We start from the raw sequence: 21,983 nt of genomic DNA on the forward strand, positions 1-21,983 counted from the left end.
ACTCATATTAACGGATGAGCAGCCATTAAAGTTGATAATGAGATAAGTAGGGTTCATTAGGTTTTGTGTGTCCATTATTCAGGCACGAAGCCAGACATTTTTCTAAAATAAAGAACCAATATTTTTAGGTTCCTTTTTACTTGATGTAAAAATTATTAATTTCATTTTCAGTTAAAGTTTATATGGGTTGAATAAAAATTGTAATTGCATGTAATGGTCAGTGGACACATAAATAAATCATTAAATATTTTCTGAATCAATTTCAATTGTTACAAGGTTTGAAAAAATATCTGACAATATTCAAACTCGAATATTATACGATCCTGTAAGAATTACATAATGGTTTCCTATTCTTATGTGAATATTACTCAATCCCATTCCCGCCCAATTGAGTTTTTTCAATCTCAATTCTCAAAAGGATACTGTTATAATTTTGTAAATTAAAATTAAAAAACCAAAAAAACATATTGTTATAAATATTTGGTCATAGTACTTCTTTGATTTATAACTAATTTTAAATATTATACATTAATAATACTTGCTTTTAAGTATCCATTTTTTATAATCCTGACTTCTGGTTTTCGAATAGACGTCACGTCGTCAACAATCGATGACATAACTGACTTTAATTCTTGTTGTACCTGAAATTATAAAAAGTAATATTTTTGAAATCAAACATGATGCGTTATCTGTATGGAATATAAAACGATTTGAATTTTCAAAAATAATGAACCATATAAAATATGTTCTGTTAAAATATGTTTTGTATTCGTAAGAGTTATTATAACTTATGTCTGACTATCTAACAATGTGTTCAATGTATAACTTACATTTTCTGGAACTTGCGTTAAAAACGGATGTTCTAAAAGCTCTTCCATGTATGGACGGTGATCAGGATTTTTTTCCAAACACCTGATATAATTTCAAAAAGACTGTTAGCGTGGCATTTACATAGTCTAGGACTACGTTTATTATTATTTTTAACAGTGGAATAGTAGCATAATATATCTGCTTACACTGTAAGACATATGAGTTAATAATTTACGGTGTTTGCAGTTCTAATTATTATTTTGAAATCAAGTATGGATATTGGTTTCAAGTATACCTACGCTTAAACACCGTATGGTATTGAAAATTAAACTTTATCGTTAATTAACATAAAAAAAAAACTTTCAATGCAATAAAAATCATAGGAAAAACAAAAAAAAAGTATTTTCAGCTCAATTATAGTCGTAACTATGTATATAGTGTATAATATATGCGGCAAAATCACTACGAAGACTGCGGGAGATTGAGCTCTAATAATCAGGTGCTACGATTTATTCTGCAGAACAGCGTTTGATTTTCATATTGAATTAATCACGATCTGAATATTTGATTTAAAATTTTTTAAAAATATGACAAAAGACATGTTGAAAGTGACATTGTATATAAAATATTACTCTCGTTTACAATATTATAGGCACTCAGCAAAAAAATGAGTAAATGTACTTGTGAACACATATTCAGTGTTTTAAAACGTCAAATATTCTTTTGTTCGTGTTAAACAAAAGTACTCATAAGCTGTTCAATCACTTCAATCTAATTACAACGGCGTTCCCTTGATCGGATAATATCTGAATATCCTTTCTTTTGCTCCAAAGAGCACAACTACTTAATACGGGGGATATTCAAGTCAGTTTTTCTTTTGTATCACCAGTCAATATGTCGGGAATATTAGGTACCTACTTGTTGTTCGATATTCTGTTTACAGTATACCACATTACATGACCTATAAAAAAAACGAACGGGTCGACAGGTTAGTTATGCCATGTCCACTGTTTCAGAACACTATATAGATGGTATTTTTCTTTTTGTCCAAAACACGGTTTTTAATATTTTTAATATATTATTAAAAAAAAAATAACTAAAAATAGAGTACGAATGTAAGTATCAGCGAGTTGACAGGAAAGGTCAATGTACAGATTGAACGATACAGATAATGGCAAGAGGAGAGGTGGTCACACGTCGTACACTTCACTATCATTAAATTGATATAGTCACTCACGTGTTGTTATTTTTGAAGGACGACAAATCATTGTAAATTTGTAAACCATCTAATGCTAAAAACAATATTGAATGGATCTTATGATAATTTAGAGTTTTCCTTAGGTACTAGTACTCATGAATAAATATTTCAATAAACGGTTTTTGATAAACCTTCCAAATTTGTTAGGATTAATAGTATTATAGATATCTGTAACGAATATTAGCCAACCTTGTGCTTATTTTAGATGATATAACAACCACAGTACTCTTAAAAATGTAAAATTTTATCAACAAATAAATAAACAACTCATTAACTATAAAATATAGTGTTATAAAATTCAATCTCAAACATGAAACGCTTACAACAATTAAACCAGATGTTTTACCTTGTATAATAAAGTGATGAATTTTTTGGAAGTTATGTACATATTTTAATTTTAGAACGGTAATAGAATGATGTAGTGACATATCGCTAAGAAAAAAGTTCGTTGGCATACTCTTTGTTCACCTACCTACCCATAAGGTTACATTAGTAAATACCTTAAAATCGTTAAAATAAATTCGCTGTGCTTCGAAACATTATTTCATCTACTCTCTTGTTGTCAAAGTAAGGTACGAGCAGTTTGTACTTTAAAAAAATGTCTCGTGGGTATTAATTGTATTCAAAAAAATAATATAATATAATATAATATAATATAATATATAATCATAAAAAAAAGGTTATGTAATTGCAGAAGCTTTAATTCCTATTCAAATAACTAACGTATACCTATAGTACTTCGAAATGTTCTGAACTTTTGAACAATTCTTGAATAAAACTAAGTTAAATGTGCTATATCTTAGTTTGAAGTATTTCTATCATAAAAAAAAAACACGAGTTTATAGAAAATAAATAAATAGTAAAATTAAAACTCGCAGATGAATAATTTTAAACTTCTATAGGTGTAATGTATAGAACTTTAAAGTTATGAAAGCTAGTCTGTAGTCCATCAGTTACAATTCAATAAGAACGCATCTATATTAAGAATTGTCTGCAAAACGACGTAATTGATAATTGCTCGTTAAATGCGGCTTAATATTCAAAAAATAATAATTTTGATGTAAAATTCCGAAAAAATCCAAACCTTATATTAATATCCTACATCAGTGTCGTTTTTTTTTCTACGAACCCAATGGTCACGTAAGTAGCGTATATTACATAGGTAGGTAATAGGATAACTTATTATTAAATACAGGTACTGTATAGCGTGGAGTAGGGATGTATACATATTATATACTATTAGAGTATTAACGATTATTATATTTTACTGTGTTACCACCTATGAAGTCTTTTAACAATATTTGTAGTGTTTCAATAACACAGTGCGTATCACCGATATCAGACCCGGTATTCGATTAAATCGTTGAAATTAATATTTCCAGGTGGCCACCTGCCCACCAAGGTGTATAATATCATATATAAATTATCAACTATAATAATACACTACCTATGTACATTATATTTATATATATATACAACTAATCGATCGTTTTCGTTTTTGTGGTTAATATTATGGTAACACAGCCGCGCGGTATTAACCACAAATCACAATGCAGCACTGCCTCCCCTTTACTCCTCCCACGCATTAACTGTAATTGCTTACTCGGCAATGAAGTCATTAAACAATTGCGACCAGTTTGACGGTTTGGATAGTCCTGGGGGCGGATTTCTAACAATTTGGAACAACGCCCTCGTCGGGTGGATGTCGAGGTACGGTGGTTTACCGTCACCCAACTCAATAGCGGTAATACCTAAGAAAAAAAAAATTTCACATGTGAATTAACTATAATATGGTCTATTTTTTTAAATTAGATATTATTTTTTCAATGCGTCGAGGGCAAGACTACAGGGTGAATAAAAATATATTAATTGAAACATCTATGTTTTAAAAAATTTTTACTAAGTGATTATTCATGATGCGCCAACGAACTTACCGACTGCCCAAACGTCGATTTTCTGATCGTAATATGGCTGTTCGCCGGAACTGTCTTTGTATTCAGCCAGAACTACTTCTGGTGCCATCCATGCGGGAGATCCAACTCCCGTGTTAGCCTTATATTCGGGACCCTGTAGTTCCCTTTATAACAAACGATGTGAAACGTCAACACTATTTTGATCACTGCATTTTTTATAATGTTTTTTTCATAATTTTATGCTAAACAGAAAAAATCGGTTAATTTTTGGCACACGGCGCTAGGAAAATGTATTGCCACAGTTGACCATCCAGTTTTAGTGGTCTAAGAAAGTGGCCAGAGAAATGCAAAGAAAATAAAGCGTTTGTAAAATGGTTATTTTCATATTGCCGGATTTCCTATTTTGTCAGAAACAATATGTGAAATAGGTACTTATTCAACATTCAAAACAGGATAGTTGTTAATTTGTTCGTGTACATTATTACTGGACTCGACTCCAATGTCAACCGATCGGGAAACATGCAATTTGCTTAACGTTTTGAACATTTTCTCGAGCTATAATGTTTATTCTGGCGGGGGAGTAGACGTTCCACTTCGCGTCCTAGCCGTAAATATGTTCAGCTTTAGGGTTTAGCGTTCTATCTCGTTCGTCTGGCTAACGTTTGGAAACAGCATTCAGTGTGTGTGTGTGTGTATGTGTGTGTGTGTGTGTGTGTGTGTGTGTGTGTGTGTGTGCGAGCGCACATGCATTATTATTATAACAACTTTACCTGGATTGACCGAAATCTACCAATTTCACTTCCCCGTTCTTCGTCAACAGCACGTTCGAGCCTCGGATGTCTCGGTGAATCACGTGATTATCGTGTAAAAAACACAAGGCCTATACAATTTAAAAAATTAAAAATCGTTTGATTAGGTTAGGTTGGATTATTTATTTATTTATTTTTATTTTTAATAAATTAGAAGCAATTAGGTACGTATACTGAAGCACCACGGCCACTGCGTCGTTTCAGATACAAGAAAATTAAAACACCGCTGAAAATCAATAAATAATGTTACGTTTATGCTCGTTATCGTCGTATAAGAAAGTTTGAACATTTGAGTTGAGACAAATCAAAGCTCACCCGAGTGGTGAAATTTTTTTAGGTTGCATTTTTTTTTAATCGTATAAAAAACCTTCTTGATTAATTATTTTTACCTACCAGATTGGCGTTTTATTATTATTTAATTCGAGAAGTATCAACATTCAAAATGTTATAGTTATTTGTAATAATGTTTTGAAAATAGTTTGTGTTTTTTTTTTCCATTTAGTAGATAGGTACCTATTTGGTATTACGTATTATTGTTGAACACATACCTTGATCAGTTCTTTGAGTAAATATCCGATGTGCTCTTCTTTCATTTTTTTGTTCTGTAACAAAAGACCATTGACCAAGTCCACGATAGTTCCTCCTTCGCACATCTGTGAATAACATCGAAAAGTTAAATTTTTTGAACCCATATACGTTAAAATCATTTTAAAAAGTATGTCAAAATGTGTTGTAACCAAAAAATGTATTACTTAACAGAACGATGAACGATAGGAGCAAATTATAAGATATCTAAATTGTTGTTGTAAATATTTGAATATGATTTTAATTACATTACTGATAAGACGCATGCAATAGGTATTATAATATGTACCGAAAATTAATGACTATACGCGTATTACGAAATTTAATCCTTATTAATATCCTTAAATTAGTTGAAGTGAAAGAAAAGTAAATCTATAAAATGAATTTAAATTTAATTTTAATATAAGTAACATGTATACCATTTATAATTTTACAAGGTTTAAGTGGGTATCTATAAATCATGGAAAATCGGTACTGTGCAGTGTATTTGTGTGCGAATATTAATCTCTCCAACATGAGTAGGACTAAAAACAAATTATGGAAACAATAAAACTAAGACATCTATAATAAAAAGTAGAACTATAATTATCGAGCACATCATTAATATTAATACAATCAGTTGGATATATTATACCTCCATGACAAACCACAATTCGACAGCGTTATTTTTGGTGTAAGCGCCGTAAAAGTCGGGCATGTTTGGATGCGACGACAGATCTCTCAATATCCGATACTCTTCGTTGGTGTCTTTTTCGCTGGCCGTATATTCGTTGAGTTTTTGAATTTTGATCGCAACATTTTTCCCTGAATTATAAGGGTTAAGAATTCATGCAATTGTTGTTCCATTAAAAACTCGCCGTGCACAATATTGTAAGAAATGTAATAATAAGTTAGGGATTAGGACACACGTTTCGTTTAATAGTACACATAATATCATTTATTTTGGGACAGCATTTTATAAAAATACAAAATGAATACGCCAATAGTACAACAGTACTTGTAGTGAAGTTGTTCATATTTAAGCTATTAAATTGACGTACCTTCAGAACAACACATTTTTTTTTTTTAACAAGAAAATTGGTAACACGTAGTCTATATTATAATATAACTTTAGTTAGTGAACATCTAACTATAAAAGTTACTTTAGGTAGGTACTCTGTTTTGAGTTTAACCTCTCCCATCACATAAATCATTAGTGAAATTGAAAAAAAGCATGTGTTTTGAAATTGCAATGTAGGTACGTACTTAAAAATAATAATTGCTGAAAAGAAAAATACTTAATAAAAAATCTTTGCTTTACTAATGCGTAAGACAACTACTTGTTAATTTGTTTTCAATAAGTTACAAGTTATAGTGTAAATGTGTTAACCATGTTTACTTCTGGTTTTCGTTCAATTTTAAATGTTCAAAGTGTTCAAACTCTATTGCCGAACAACTAGTTACATATTTCTATGTCTACATTTCCATTTTGAATTTATTTTTGTGATAGTTAGACAAATTTAACTGAAATCAAAGCAATTTCGTAGACTCGTAGGCATCCTCAGCAGCATTACACAAACAATAAAAATAAAAAATCATCTCCAGTTTATATTCTCATCAATCCTCAGCTTTGACGTCATGCGTATCTACTGTCGTCACGCGTGATATTTTACCGATTAAGTTTATAACGTAAGTGTTATAGCAATGTGTATATTCTGCTAAGCCGAGCAATATATCATATTATTGCTTTCAAATATGATGGAATGAATAAGACATAAAATAGTTTTATAAAAAAAAATGTATTGTATAAATATAAAGCACAATCGTCTCAATCGAGATATATGTGTTTTCATTCATATTTTTATACTCATTAATAGATCTTTTAGCATCCATTAAACTTATTGGTATGACTCGTGGAGGCCATAAAAAATCAACAGCCAACAAGAACAGAGGGTCGGTGCGACTCTACTTGGAAATCGCTGTTCAATCAAATCGATTTATTTCTCTTTTCAGGTGTGATGAATCTGGCAAATCGCAATACGAATATAATAATTTGCAGACGATTTATAATGATTAAATTAATGTTAACATCGTCGTAATAGTTTGAACAATTCAGAGAGAAATGGAATTTTTGAAATTCAAAAGACAATGTTATGAAAACTAAATGTCTAATTGGCCATTGGCCATGACTGACGTGTTATCCTAGAAAAATATGTTTATACTAATAATTGAGAATATTATGCACCATTTCATCGATCACAATAAAACATCACTGGGAAAAAATTTAAAAATAATAATACCCATATGAAATGTACAGTTGTATTGTCGAGTTCTGTAGTGTTCTTAGTCATCTAGAAAATAAACAAGTATAACTTTTTGCATATCGAAATATCTAATTATATTTTCGTTTTTTGCTGAAATGTTCTTTTATTACATGGTTTATTAGAAAAAAAAAAGTCTTTAATATACAAATCATAATACGACAACCAGAAAAAGTAACAATCTTTTTTGTTATGATATGTTTAATGAATTATAATAATGTGTGAAGCTTGAGCCATATAAACACAAAAAAATGTATAGAGACTGTAGCCACCCGCTATAGCCTTAAACTAGCATAAAATAGTATATAATATTATTAATTGCTGAGTATATTATACCTATTGAGTCTTATAATATTTTTTGCGATACACACATGTCAATTCTAATGCAGTATATTTTTAAAAACAAATTCATGATTTACGAAAAAATCTTTCATATTTGAATGAACCTACTTGAAAGTGTACAATTTTGGTTGTACTTTATATAGAAATAACACAACAATAACAGATTCAAATGAATACGGAAATACCGAAAAAAATCTCAAATAAGAAATGCATGTAATGTAACAATATAATTCTATGCACTCAACAACTGTGCAATTGCCAATTCGTTTGTCGTTGTGTGAGCGTTCATTGTTTTATAATTTAAAAAAACTACCCATACATTTTTATTAGTCACCGTGTCATCGGTACTAATAATGATATATAACTTAGACAATAATTCAAGGACATTAAAAAACCATGCGCAATGAGTAACGAATAATATTGTTCGATTGAGAATGATTGCATTGCTGGACAGCATAAATTCCAAAATTCGCTGACGACAAAATTAGAATGTGTATACATTACACACGTGATACGTCACAATAGTGTTACATAATATTATTAATATTATTGGGTGTGACTATTATCAGTTATTTATTTCGTTAAGGTTCGTTTAGTGTTTAATTTATATCAGCTGTAATTTTATTATTGATTTCTGTTATATTTTTTTTTAATAATTATTATTTTTGGAAAACTTAAACTACTCAACTAAGCTTTAAAGCCAAGTAATTGCAATTTGATTTCAAGGCCTACAATAAATATAAAAGTATAGCAGAGAGAAATCGCATATTATTATACACTACAACTATAAATTAACATAATAATTATTATCATATTATTATATTATATTATATTATGCTAATAATTAGAAACATACATTTTTTTTGTGTAACGCTTTGAGCGAAACACTGTGAAAGAGAGATAATATTTCAACATTTGATGGCTATAATGGTGTTAACGACATTATTTTAATTAACAAAAAGGAACATTTTCTCGAAAACGGGTCGACGGAGGAACCGTTGTCCTCGGAATTGTGTGTGTTGGCCGTGGAGGGGGGGGTTGTTACACTAGTCATTGGCTCGCGGGGCTCAAAATGGGCCGCTACGTTGAATTCAACAATCTGAGCCGCCGTTTCACCCTTTGCTAGTCGTGTGGAATTGACACTTAACTACCCAAAACAAAACCCCCTCAAAGACTCGACGCGTAAAAGCGCGACAACGCGGTATATGTGACGAGGGGATGGCGAACCCAGTACCCACACCGCTTAGTAGTTGATTGACTATATAATATTATATCATAAATTGTTACCGAAAAGAAAAACATTTGGCCGTCGACGGATTAAATTACAATACCTAAGCATTTGAATAATAACTGCGTCGAACATCAAAGTCGTCTCGGTACACCTGAGCGTTTGCGGAAATGAGCGAAATCGAGACGAAGGGACAAATTACATTAAACTGTTTGTAGGACTGACACCACGACGTACCCCCCCCCCCCCCCCCCAAAAAAAAAGAAAACCAAAATATGTCCGAAACTGCGCATCACATAATGCATACAACAGAGGTATAAAATCGATGAGAGGTGGGCTCGCCGTCCCCGGGTCCACGTCCGTCCACCGCTCGACATTTTTTTTAGTGTTTTCGGAGAAGAACAATTGAAAAAAAAATTTTTTTTTTTAAAACCATAAAATCGTCTAACCCGATTCAGTGTCGATGGCTGCGTAAACGTTACAGAATATCCCCGAGCCGAGAATTTTTCCGAGCTCGAAACGGTCCCCGGCGTCCGGCAAGTCCTCCACGTCCAGCCGGTCGGCGCCGAGTAGTTTCTCTCTGCGGCCGTCTCCCATGGCGAGCTAGAGCGTCCGCGTAGATCCTGCTTAGGTCCTGCGTAGGTCCTGCGTAGGTCCTGCGCTCGTCCTCTGGTTTCCTGTCGAAAAAAACTGGCGTCGCGATATTATGCGTGCGTGTTACCCGGACGCAGGCGGCGGCGGCGGCGGCGGCGGCGACGACGGATCGGATAATGTTTCGACGATATCGACTTGCTATTGTTTTTCAACGCACGCGAGACGACGACCGGACCGCGTTCGGAGTGTACGGCAGACCGACTATATACTGTCACACGACGTCGAATATTGTCGTATACGATATTTCGCGATAAAATATTATGGCATTCGATGTGCCCCGTCGTCTGATGGCCGACTGAAGCGTACCCACGTCCGACGGTCACGACCATATAAGGTTTAAAAGCAGGGATTATACACACGGAAACCGTACGAACGCCCTCGCCGACGACGTTGGCATAATTCGATTACGGGCACCTATACATAGGTTCCGAACAACACCGCACCACGCAGTATTATTTTTTTTTTCTCTGATTTTTTGTGTTTTCCCTCGTGCGTACCTACGTATATTACACCACTGCGCGGGCGTATAAAAGTGACAGCCAAAAGGTTAGACCGTGTGCGATCGCCGTACACATACGTGTGCAAGACGTAGGTATCCGATTCTCAGCAGACCTCTGGATAATGTATACATTTTTAATGTCCCCTTCCCCGTAGTGTGTATACCTTTGGACGGTCAATAACGCCCTCGACGGGTGCATCAAGCGTAATATTATTTAATTTGTGATGATGTTGAACCTATATTATTGTAATACGAGGCATCGCCGGTATTATTCTGACCATCGCACACCGGGTGGAAATAATCGAATATCTATTATACGTACGTTTCACAGCGATTGGTCGATACGATAAAATTATAATACAGACGAATATTATGAAATCCGATGAAATATGAAAAAGTGTACAGGGTTGTAGGTAGTGTCCATTGGTTCAGCCTACGGGATAGGTGAGTAAATGTAGGTACTGAATATAATAAAACGATGTACACTAGTAATATACCCAAACTAATAAACTCAATTTTACTGAAAATAGATTTTAATATTATGTATGATATATTTTATGGTAAAAGTTAAAATTATATAGTCTTAAAAAAGATTCTAAGAGGAGAGATTGATTGTACAACGTGTGTTTTTTTTATTTAAGTCTAAGCAGACACTTTTTATGGTATAAAAAAATGTTTTGACTTTAAAACTTAAATGAAGGTTTCAGCTAAAAAGTCGGATATTATTTTTAAGAGGTAAAATTTTAAAATTCTCAGTAGTAAATACTTTTTAAAATAATCAGGAAGAAAATATGAATATATTTTGTTAAAATTGTAATGTTGTTGTTAAAAAAACTGTTTGGTAACCTTGGTTAGGTTAGTTTGACGGACATCGCTCAAAATCGTTTTTCATCGACTACAACGATTTATAATAGAATTAATATTTAACACATTCATTAGCGTACCAATTTAAACTTAACATATTCACACAGCAGCTAACTCTACCTTATTACGTTAGGATAACCGAACCAAATCCATCTACTTCCCCCCTTTTTTAAAAACTATTTATTTGAATGCAACTACACACCGAGCAAACTCAAGTTCTCAGATAATACTTCTCCTGTATTATTTCTTTTGTAGGTATAATCAAAGGCCACAGTGTTTTTACCTACAACCGCTACCAGCCATAGTTAGCCAAACTGCAAAATGTTACTAAACAAAATCACTAAGTCACGGCGTCATCTCTTCGCCAGAATCGTATTGTTAATTTATCATGTTTCGACTATAAAACTATCGATGGTATAATTTGTATCCTGAGTAAAATTATTATTTATAACATGATATACCTTTTGACAGAAAAAGTTAAATACATTTATCCTAGGTTATGCCTCCTCGGTTATCACTTATCAGATTTTATACAATTTTAGCTTTGTACCTTTAAAATATCTACAGAACAAATTAAATTTTAATTCATAATTTTATTTAGATTAATAAAATACTAGTAGTGTAATGGCTATAGCTATAGTATCTTAATTCTCGGAAATGTCGATATATTTTTAATTTTTACTTAAAAGTGTTTTACTGTTTATAAATAGTACATTTTTTTCGATAGCATTTAAAATGTTTTGAATACTGTGAGAAAGATAAATAAAATACTCTTTGATTAGGTGCCAAGCTGAAATCTATATTATCATCACATAAATTCATTTCAAAACTAAATATCTAATATATTTTAATAGGCATTGAAAAATAAGATCATTTTTTTTTTAAAATTATCACTCGACGTGTGAATATTTAATAGTCTTTGCGGTCTAAGGTATTCTTCCAAATGTTATGCTTAGGCAATAAAAACAATATAATTTTTCAAAAATATATGAATTAAATTTTCCATAAAAACAATGCGGATACCTAACGTTTTAAATTATTTTATACGTATTCATCAACGAAAATGATAATTATTATCTTATACACATATTTTTATGCGCGGTTAAAACAAAAACAATTCGGTGAGCTTATTGTCATTAGGTGTATTATATTGTATTGGAAAGGTATTTTGTCAACAATAGGTCCAACACGGGTAACATTATCCGACTACGGTTGTGTTATTTTTCTTCATAATGTCGTCGTTGAATCCAGTCTGATCTTTTAAGCAAATACAGAATGACTAGTAGTTGACTTAGGCGGTCTCTGGCTTTCATTTTGTTTGGCATGCTATTTCACATGTCTACGAGACTACGTCTAACCTTCTTGTCCACTTAAAACGACCACGGTCGTCCGCGCCTACCACAACCAGATTTTCGATATTTTTTTTTTCCTTCTCCTCTCGGCCGAGTTATGTGTCAACAAAAGAAATAAAACAAAATCCATTCCACGCTCACTGAGAAACATAGTAGGTACCGACGACTTTTACTCAAACACACGGCACGAAAACGGACAAGACGTATTGAGTTATGCTGTATTTAATAACACACGGTGCCTACACAGGCACCTACAACGATTGTGTCAATAAATGCCTTTCAATCTATACAATAAGTGTTTTTTATTCAAATATAAATTGACGGATGACTTCCATTATATATTTTTACTGTTTTGCATAACCTTGTCTCTGTGATGTTTTCTGCATTAATGAAACGACATTGAATAAACATAAATCTTTTCTGGTCTGCACTGATATAAATTGGTTATACAGCAAGTCTTTAATTGAAATTTTAGTTCGATTTAGAACGTTAGCAAACAAGTGTGTGCCTTTATAAGGGCTATAATATAATATTATGATAAAAAGAAGAGAGAGAAAATCCGTTTTCATATCATACTACTCAACACTTCCACACTATCAACAGTAAGTCATTTACAATTTGTGTTATTATTTATTATTTAATTGTTCATTACTCGATTGAAGACGTATACTCAAAAAACATAAATGATCTCACGAAATATTGTATTTTTCATTTTTCACTACTAGATTGGTTATGCTAAGGTATATGACCTATGACTTATAGATTTTTCAATACATAGATAGTAAAAATATGTCATCAATTGTTTTAAATAATGGGACTTTTGGTTGAGGAAAATATCGCTTAAAAACTATTTAAATTTTGGCTGCATCGTCTTAGGTTCTAACCGATCTACTTCTACTATATTGTTAATACGATCGACCCCGCATTCCACGGATCACTTCTAAAACCTTAGGTAGTTTAGAATAAATCTTCAGATACTGATTTAACAATAAAATTGAAAATCTTTGTGTAAGGATTGGATCATCAAATGCCAAATGGATAATGAAACAACGTAATATGAGTAGGTATAATATCATATTGCGACATTCAATTTTTAACTTTATTGCAAAAATAAAAATTACTTGTTATGAAAAAAAAGTCCACTACAGGGACGGCACCACATTTTAAATTTTATTTAACCGCACTTACATTAAAATATTTCTATACGCTTACATACACAATAAAAATCTACCTAAACCTAAATAGCTTGTTTTTTGTTTTTTGATCCCGCGTTATATTTTACGAATGATATCTGCGTATCTGTTGTTCGTGTACCCTTTTGTTTGTTTACTTAGAAGTCTCACCGTCAACATATTTTATGTAATAATATATATGTGTACATTGTATGTGCCATACGACACTATTATATATATTACGCATTTTCAATCATTTCTTTCGTGGAAAAATGTCGTGTGTTCTTTAATCCTGTTAGACATGTGTGTGGACTCATTTTATAACTAATAACACAGCTCACCACTGTGATCATATTTTATGACATGACAACATTATGATTCTTTTTATTATGATCAATGGGTTTATGATACTTGACCATATTCCCGTTACCTGAACATAATAAATCGTTTTGTGAAATATAATACAAAATGTACGTTGTGTTCACTAAATACACTATATTATTATTATGTCACACGCACATAATATATACATGATATTTTTGAAGGACATGACTATTTCTGAATAATCCCTTTTTTCAAAACAGGCGCATTATTATAACATATAGCCTGTATAGCTATATATGTGGCCTACACATTTTAACGTTAAAATAAGACGTATTTGGATAAGGTCAAAAAATACGTGACACACAAAGCATCCGATGGTATAATATGTCATGCTATATTATATTTATGTAGATTTATTCACCAAGCAAGCTCACGACCTTTTTTTTCCTTCACACCAAATTTATTAAAATTCTGTATTTCGTCATTTTTAAGTTCATTTTTTTTTTTTTGCATTACATCGCTGGCTTATGCTCAAGGTACCGTTTCAAAAAGATATTGGAACAATATAACAGACATACAAATATTACGTTTAAGTATTATTGCACATATATTCCAAAAGGTTTTAAAGGCTAGAGGGGTTCTCGTTTGCTAGTCGCATCATTCGGAGCATAGGGTAGCCATAGTTAGTGTAATGTCCAAGGACATAGTAATAAGAAGCAGATAGCCTGGAGGATCTGTTTGGGGTTCTAAAATTCACCTCTGCAAGAAGCTTGGGTGCATTGATGGAACCGTTTACAAGCACATTGAGAAGGTTAAGATTGATTAAAACTCTACTGCGTCGGAAAGACTACTAATAGTTTAAGTGGTGTAAGATGGAGAAATAATCTTGGTGTTGACGTTCAATCTTAAGACAAAAATAGATGAGATTAAGAAACTTCCTCTGAGTTCACTCTAATTTGAAAGAGTCAGAAGATCATAAAGAGTTGAGCCTTATTCAATTATCGATCTTAAAAGCTCGGAATAAAGAGAATAAAACAGTTTGAAATTCAAAGAGAAGCGTTACATGAAACCTAGTATTTTTAGAATGAGGTTCTGGGTTACATACAGTACCTATGCGTATTACCTGTACCATATTTCCAAGGTAGGGCAAGTCAATGAAAATAATTAACTGTTTACGAGTTAAGTTTATTCGATTAACAAGCCTTCAGTTAATATTGTTAACAAAGAAACAATTTAACCCGAAAAGTGTAAAGTTAACATTTTTTTTTTCGAACTACAATGTTTTTAAGTCATAAAGTGCCCTAGTATTTTAATTTACAGAAACATATTTTATCAATACGCTAACCGCGTGCGATTATTAGATTGTTTATGATTTATGATATTATATCATTAGAAAATAAACGATTCAAATCGAACAAGTATTAACGAATCACTCTGGTGTCTATCGGTTCTGCACGGTTCTTTAGTTTATTAAAACCTAACTACCTAAGGCCTACCCGCATAATATAGGTTATTATTGCAATCTAAAGTGTTATTACTGTAACCGGATGTAGTATTTTATTGTGTACATTCGTAGCGTGTAATATTAAAATAATATATTATACAGTGAAATATTTTATCGTCAACATTACGCGGCGCACAATAATGACGATAGGTCTGTGAATTCGATCTGTGTTCAGACGACGTACACTTGTGAATAAATGCGCATGCCCGACATACCTCGCAAACCCAAGGAGCACGTCATGTATATAATATATACTATACACAATACGCACATATATTTACCTATATAATATATATTATATGGTAGGCACGCACAAAGAACGGTTTTCCGTACAATCGAAACATATTTGAATGAAATAGTTTTATTCGATGGACGGACAATCGCCGGTATACGTTTCGTTAAGCGGCAATACGCTCGCGTTGTCATTACAGCGATTGTATGGATAATAAGTGGTAGGTATAGGTATTTAAATACCTATGGTGACGGTTGTCCGGTTGTCTATTTTTTTCGAAAATGTCTACTGCTGGCGTACAGAACGTCGTCGCAAAGAATTCGGATGTGTGTACCCATCCACGGCTAGCGTTTTACACGCCCAACTAATATTGATAATATCATCCCTTGATTTTAAAACATTTTCACGTCTCTCGCCCGCCGGCGCCGTTTACGACTGTTCTCGTACAATGCGTGTTTGACCACATCATAAATCAGCTCGGCCTCCCCGCGACGTCTGCAAATCTCGACCGCCGAAACGTATTATTCTCACATCAGGACCCACCGGGATCCGTTTTACCCGATCTCTCCTGCGTCGTCTCCTGCAGCGGTCTAAATGAAAAGTTTTCGGTTTTCAGAGTATGACTTTGTTTCAACGTTGAACGGTGGATAAGTGGTAAAATTGCCTCCCTGGCATTTTTTACCTACCACCGTAATTTGAAGATGCAAAACGATACCTTTGCCCCCGGCCAACACCAGAAAATGGGGTGTGACGAGATGGGAAATGAAAAATTATTGAAAAACGGTTCTAGGGTGTACCAATCTATAACAATGCAATTCTGTTTTATACATGTCACTACTTTCAATTTCCGTACCTATTTTGAAAATGTTGAATTTATACACCCCGATTGTACTTTGCCGAGTACCGACTGTATGGTCCTATGATTTCGTTGACGTATTGTATTAAATCGTAATTTATGTCGTGGACGATCGCCACTGTTTCTCGTCGCACCGAAGAAGGGAAGTTGCACGATAATGTGACTACAGTTGTCATAAGGGTAGTGTTCTCAGATCTTAAACACAAAAATTAAATATTAGTTTAAGTAGTTATACTTAGTTAGCTACATAGTAGCGATAGTTGTTTAGAATAATATATTAAAAAGAAATACAGGAATAAATTAAATATGGTGGATATTTTTTAATCACCCATTGTCGATTTATTTGACTGCCAAATTAATCTTTGGCGACGGTGAGGCGTATCTAAAATAGAAAAAAACAAATACTATGATAAATACAATAATATTATTTGTTATGCAGTTCTTGTTTAAACTTTGTTCAGGCAAAAAAAAAAATGTCTTTTTATAATATACTGGAGGGGTGCTAAAAAAATGAGTATCAGTATCACAATTATAGTACCCGCGACAGCGGACAAACATTTCACCCGTTCTATGGGCTGGACAAGATGGTAGACACAAGTATGTATAAGTTCTGGTCGTTTTTTTTTTTTTTTTATGAACTGGATTTTCATTTCGCGGAAAGATCGATTGAGCTATTTGGATGATTCGACACGTTGTATCCAAACGATTTTATTGGCCTATCGGACGTGTTGTTTACAAAATTGCACTCGCGCTTCACAATGACAGACAAGAGATTGAATGGTTTTAGTCGGCTGTATTGAGAATATTCGTATAAAGAGTAACGTCGCATTAAACACGTATGTCGTCCAATGTATACCTATATGCATATGATGTATAGCCGTTGGTCTCGTTCTTGACGGCAGACAAAGACACGTATAAGAATGCTGTTGGATCAGATCACTGCAGATAAAAGTGCACATTATATTTTATTTATCTCCTCTTTTCTCAAGGCCGAGAGACCTACTTCACTGCGACTAGCACTTGAGTTCAGTTGGTCGGAATAAAAACAGCGTTGTTCAATAAAGTTATGTTCCTCCCAAAAATGTAGCCACTCTAAGCTTTGACTGTTTGTGTAAATTGGTTTTTTTTTTTTTTGAGCGTCCCCGTTAAAATATAACCTATGCTTTACCTTGAAATTACCTTAATGCATACAAAAGTGTTGTCTACCTAAATGTTCGGTCGAAAGTTGTGAATTGTAATGTTAGAGAATACGTATATGTAACTAAACATAGTTTCAAAACCACGACAGGTAAGTAATATAAACATTTTACTGTAATGAAAATCGAACGCCAACAGTACTCGAGCCTAATCATTACGAATTATGCTTTTTGTACACCGTTGATCTGAGCATTATTTTTGTAGAGAACACCATTTTGTCGATACAGCCGTCGAAAATCATAATATTGCGGTACATAAATACGTACCGACGTCGACCACCATCACTTAAGACTCGTGCTTGGACGATTCGACGTTCTCGCAATGGAATGCTACTGATCGTTTCCAATATCAATTACATAGATCATTATTTCGCTTCTCCCAAGTAAGTAATTTATATATATATATTTCTGCATGAATCACATTGTCGAATCGGTGAAGAGTTAAAAACTAAAATAAGCCTCCCCTACAATAAAAATAACTCCAGATACTCTCCTGGACCACTCAGGGAGCTCTCAAATTCCGTCTCAGCGTGCCGTGCTCGGATGAAAATTATCGTCGAGCCGACGATGTAGAAAACGCTCGCCCGCCATCTTATGACCAACCGAGGCGGTCACTGCGCTGCTGCTGTACTCGTACGCCGCAGACACGACAGGCACGCTGCAGATACGTTCTGGTTTGGACATGACCACGGCCCATGTGCTCTTCGACAAGCTCAAACAGAGAGCATTCGAGAAAACGAATTGGATTTGACGGTGAAAAAACTAAAATCGAAAAACAGGCAGCGACCAGCGCTCGCGTGGGCGGTTCGGACATCATACCGGCGTAATCATTATCGTGTACACGAACACGATATTATTATTATTATACGCGATAACGAAACGAAACGTTTATTTTGCGAGAGCGAAATGACCAAACGGACAGACAGAGAAACACGCGGACAATTGTGATGCAAGAAAAAAACAAAGCTACTGCTCGACAAACGTCTGCGGGCGGCGAACGACTCGGAAACACGCGCGGTGACAGAGACAATTATTATTATAATATACAGCGTAAAAGCGTATTCTGGAACGGTAGCCGATATAAAAATATATAATGCACTGTGCACGGTAATGATAATCGTCTGTGCCCGCCCGCAATACCTCTGGTACGGTCCAACGTTTATTATAAACCAATGTATATAATATAATATTACGTGTTTTTCCGCGACGTCGTCCGCGTGTGTTCTGCTCTTACAATTGACGCTCGGCCGTATCCGCGTCCGTCGTGCGCTGCGGTGATTGTTCGAAACCGGACCGAGGACTAGATAATTGACGTTCGCCTTACATCGGATCAATTAAATCGAAAACGTATGTGCGCACATTACGTGTAGGTATACGAGTATGTGCATAGGTATATACGGATATAATACGGTAGGTATGCCGGTGGTACGACATGACGTCGTGTGCTGCACGAGAGGAAAAAAAAAACACAAACAAATGAACACGAAACGAAACGAAACGAAAAAACACACACACGAGCAAATGTATTGACACTCTCGATCGTACATAAAAGTAAGTCCTCGTGCGATTTGCCAACGTGTGTACGTCATAACTCACAATATATATATATTATTATACGTGACACCGTCGCCGTATATAATAATATGTTTTATAGCATGTACCTTGTACACACACACACACACACACACACACACACACACACACACACACACACACACGCACGCGCGTACGGCACACTTATGATTGTAGATTATTATTTTATTTTAAATCTACTGCGCAGTGCAGCTGGGAAACCGTTGGCTTCCTAAACACGATTTCGGTGAATAAACGTGGCAAAGTTTGCGGCTCGATGCGCCGCCGGCGGGTAGGCCTGCCGTCTACGACATATTATTATTATATTTTTGTTTTCGCGTCTTTTTATATTATTACGGTATTACAATATAGCGAGTCTGACGACGATCGCCTCGAATCGAATTGATCTCTTGAAACAACAATAAGTTCGGTATCGTTGACACGACTGTTGCGCAATTGATCGAAGATCAAAGATAGGGTTCTCGTTGCAGACGAGACGCACGTCAAACGGCGTAGGAGATAATATTGTGGAGCAAGGAACAAATTAGTGGAGTTCCTAAGCGGACGGTATAGTCACCCTAAAGTCGATCCTTGGCAGGAGAGTAGGTATAAATCGACAAAACCAGATATTGGTTTACTATGGCAAGTCTTGCTAGCTATTCTCCTTGATGGACTTCTCAGACCAAGCAGTTGACTAATGTATGCATATATCATAGTAGTCATGCGACGGGTGTTTTATGTTTAGGAGAAAAGCAACAATAAAAGCTCGAACGTTCGTTGCACAAATTCTAGCATTTGAAATAAATGGATGACAAACAGTGGATCCATACTAGAGAACATCTCTCGATAGAGGCCAATATCATAATGACTTCAAAGGTAAACAACAAAAATATAAGTTAAAATCTGTACCTATGTTATAATACTATTCAAATCGTACTGTTGATTTAATATTCTACTCAAAATAATCGTAGAACTCAAACAGTGTTTTTTTGTTTCCTAGACTAAATTGGTACATTTTTAATTTCTAAAAGGGACTAAATTAGTGTATTATTTTTTTCCCGTTCTGGGGACTTGATTAGTACTCACTGTTGTTATCTACACATCCAACACAGTTTTCGTTCCTCACGAATTTAGTTTCTCTTCTGTATAGTGAATGGATTATGATGTTTATACAGTGTACAACATAACGCCCATGTTTAGTATTTTATTATTTTATAATACAACTCATACACTATATGTCCTGTATAGATTATTTTTTGGAATAACGCTAAGTTAATAAATAAACTAAAGACTAACAAAAATACTAAAAAAAACGAATCGAAAAAGGAATCTTCACGAATTAAATATTTTAAACCACTCGGGTACATCATTTATAATATGCATATAAAATATTTTATCGATAATAGTAATGTTTTTTTTTATTCTCTACGTGTCTTGTACATATTTAGTTATTTTTTCTACGATACGCGCAATGTATGATCTTTATTTTATTTGGCATCTGTTGAATTGTTGGTTATTTGTTTCCACATAGCACTTGGCGCACTAATATGGTGGTTACAAATTATGATTAATGATTATAATATTATTACAAATTTGATAAAACCATTGCATTTGAGAAAAAAAATAGATCTGCATTATAAAATTAGTCTCTATAAAGAAGTCAATCACATAAAAGTCATCAGTTAATTATGATGAATTAGTCGATATCCATAAATATACTGTAATAGTGTACATTAGTATCCAACATAACTATTGTAAATAATGAATTTATTGAATTTAATACAAGTGGCAAATTGACAGAGTAATGCTGTTCCAATCTACTTTACATTTTTGCTAGGTTCAATGAGTAATAAATTTATGTTTGTTTACGAAAAAATAGACAAATATTTTATTTTACAAGTAAAAGGTCACGTTTTCCACGAAGAATCAGAAATCTTGACGTACGTATATCGTAAGGGGATTTTATTTAAATAACCGGTCAGTATAAAAAATATTTAAATAGTTACCTACCTATTAATATTTTCTAGATGGCAATGTATAGAAACCTCGTGTTTCCTACATTGTTTGAAATTTATATTACCTACCTACTTAAGTACATAATGCACTGTAATACACTCGTGGTTATAAAATAAATTACCGGACTATTAGAATTTAGGTACTCTTCAAGTACCTATTTTATTGATGTCCGATGACAATGCTTGCTTTCTATATGAAATATTTGAGAAGACACATTTTTATTTTGACCTTGGCAGCTTCTCAATCATTGCAGTTATGACTATTTTTGGATTATTTTATAGTAGTTAAATTACCATTATGCGTATTCGAACTAGCAAATGTGTTTTTGACATCTTCAAAACGAGTTTTTTTTTTTTTTAATTGTTTGTTTTTTAGACGATTTTTAACCATGGATAACATATTATAATATAAACCCGTCATTTGTGATATGAACATCGCATGTTTAATATATTATACCATGCACAGAGATACCTTCCAATACTATAGTTTTATATTAT

At 33.6% G+C, this 21,983-nt stretch overlaps 1 protein-coding gene across 1 annotated transcript in view; it reads right to left on the minus strand.

Moving 5' to 3' along the window:
- The window catches only part of LOC111034848 (neither inactivation nor afterpotential protein C), a 35,862-nt gene extending 25,638 nt beyond the window's left edge, over positions 1-10,224 (minus strand). Inside the window, exons 1-8 of the mRNA XM_022316246.1 lie at positions 9,695-10,224; positions 6,010-6,179; positions 5,339-5,443; positions 4,752-4,861; positions 4,003-4,145; positions 3,672-3,819; positions 831-912; positions 543-641 (exon numbers count right to left, since the gene is read on the minus strand). Of these exons, the coding sequence (XP_022171938.1) occupies positions 543-641; positions 831-912; positions 3,672-3,819; positions 4,003-4,145; positions 4,752-4,861; positions 5,339-5,443; positions 6,010-6,179; positions 9,695-9,842 (1,005 nt within the window). The 5' untranslated portion in view covers positions 9,843-10,224. The remainder of the gene's footprint in view (positions 1-542; positions 642-830; positions 913-3,671; positions 3,820-4,002; positions 4,146-4,751; positions 4,862-5,338; positions 5,444-6,009; positions 6,180-9,694) is intronic.
- Positions 10,225-21,983: the final 11,759 nt, after the last annotated feature.

This window comes from Myzus persicae, unplaced genomic scaffold (genome assembly GCF_001856785.1).
Source record: "Myzus persicae strain clone G006 unplaced genomic scaffold, MPER_G0061.0, whole genome shotgun sequence".
NCBI classification, from domain to species: Eukaryota; Metazoa; Arthropoda; class Insecta; order Hemiptera; family Aphididae; genus Myzus; species Myzus persicae.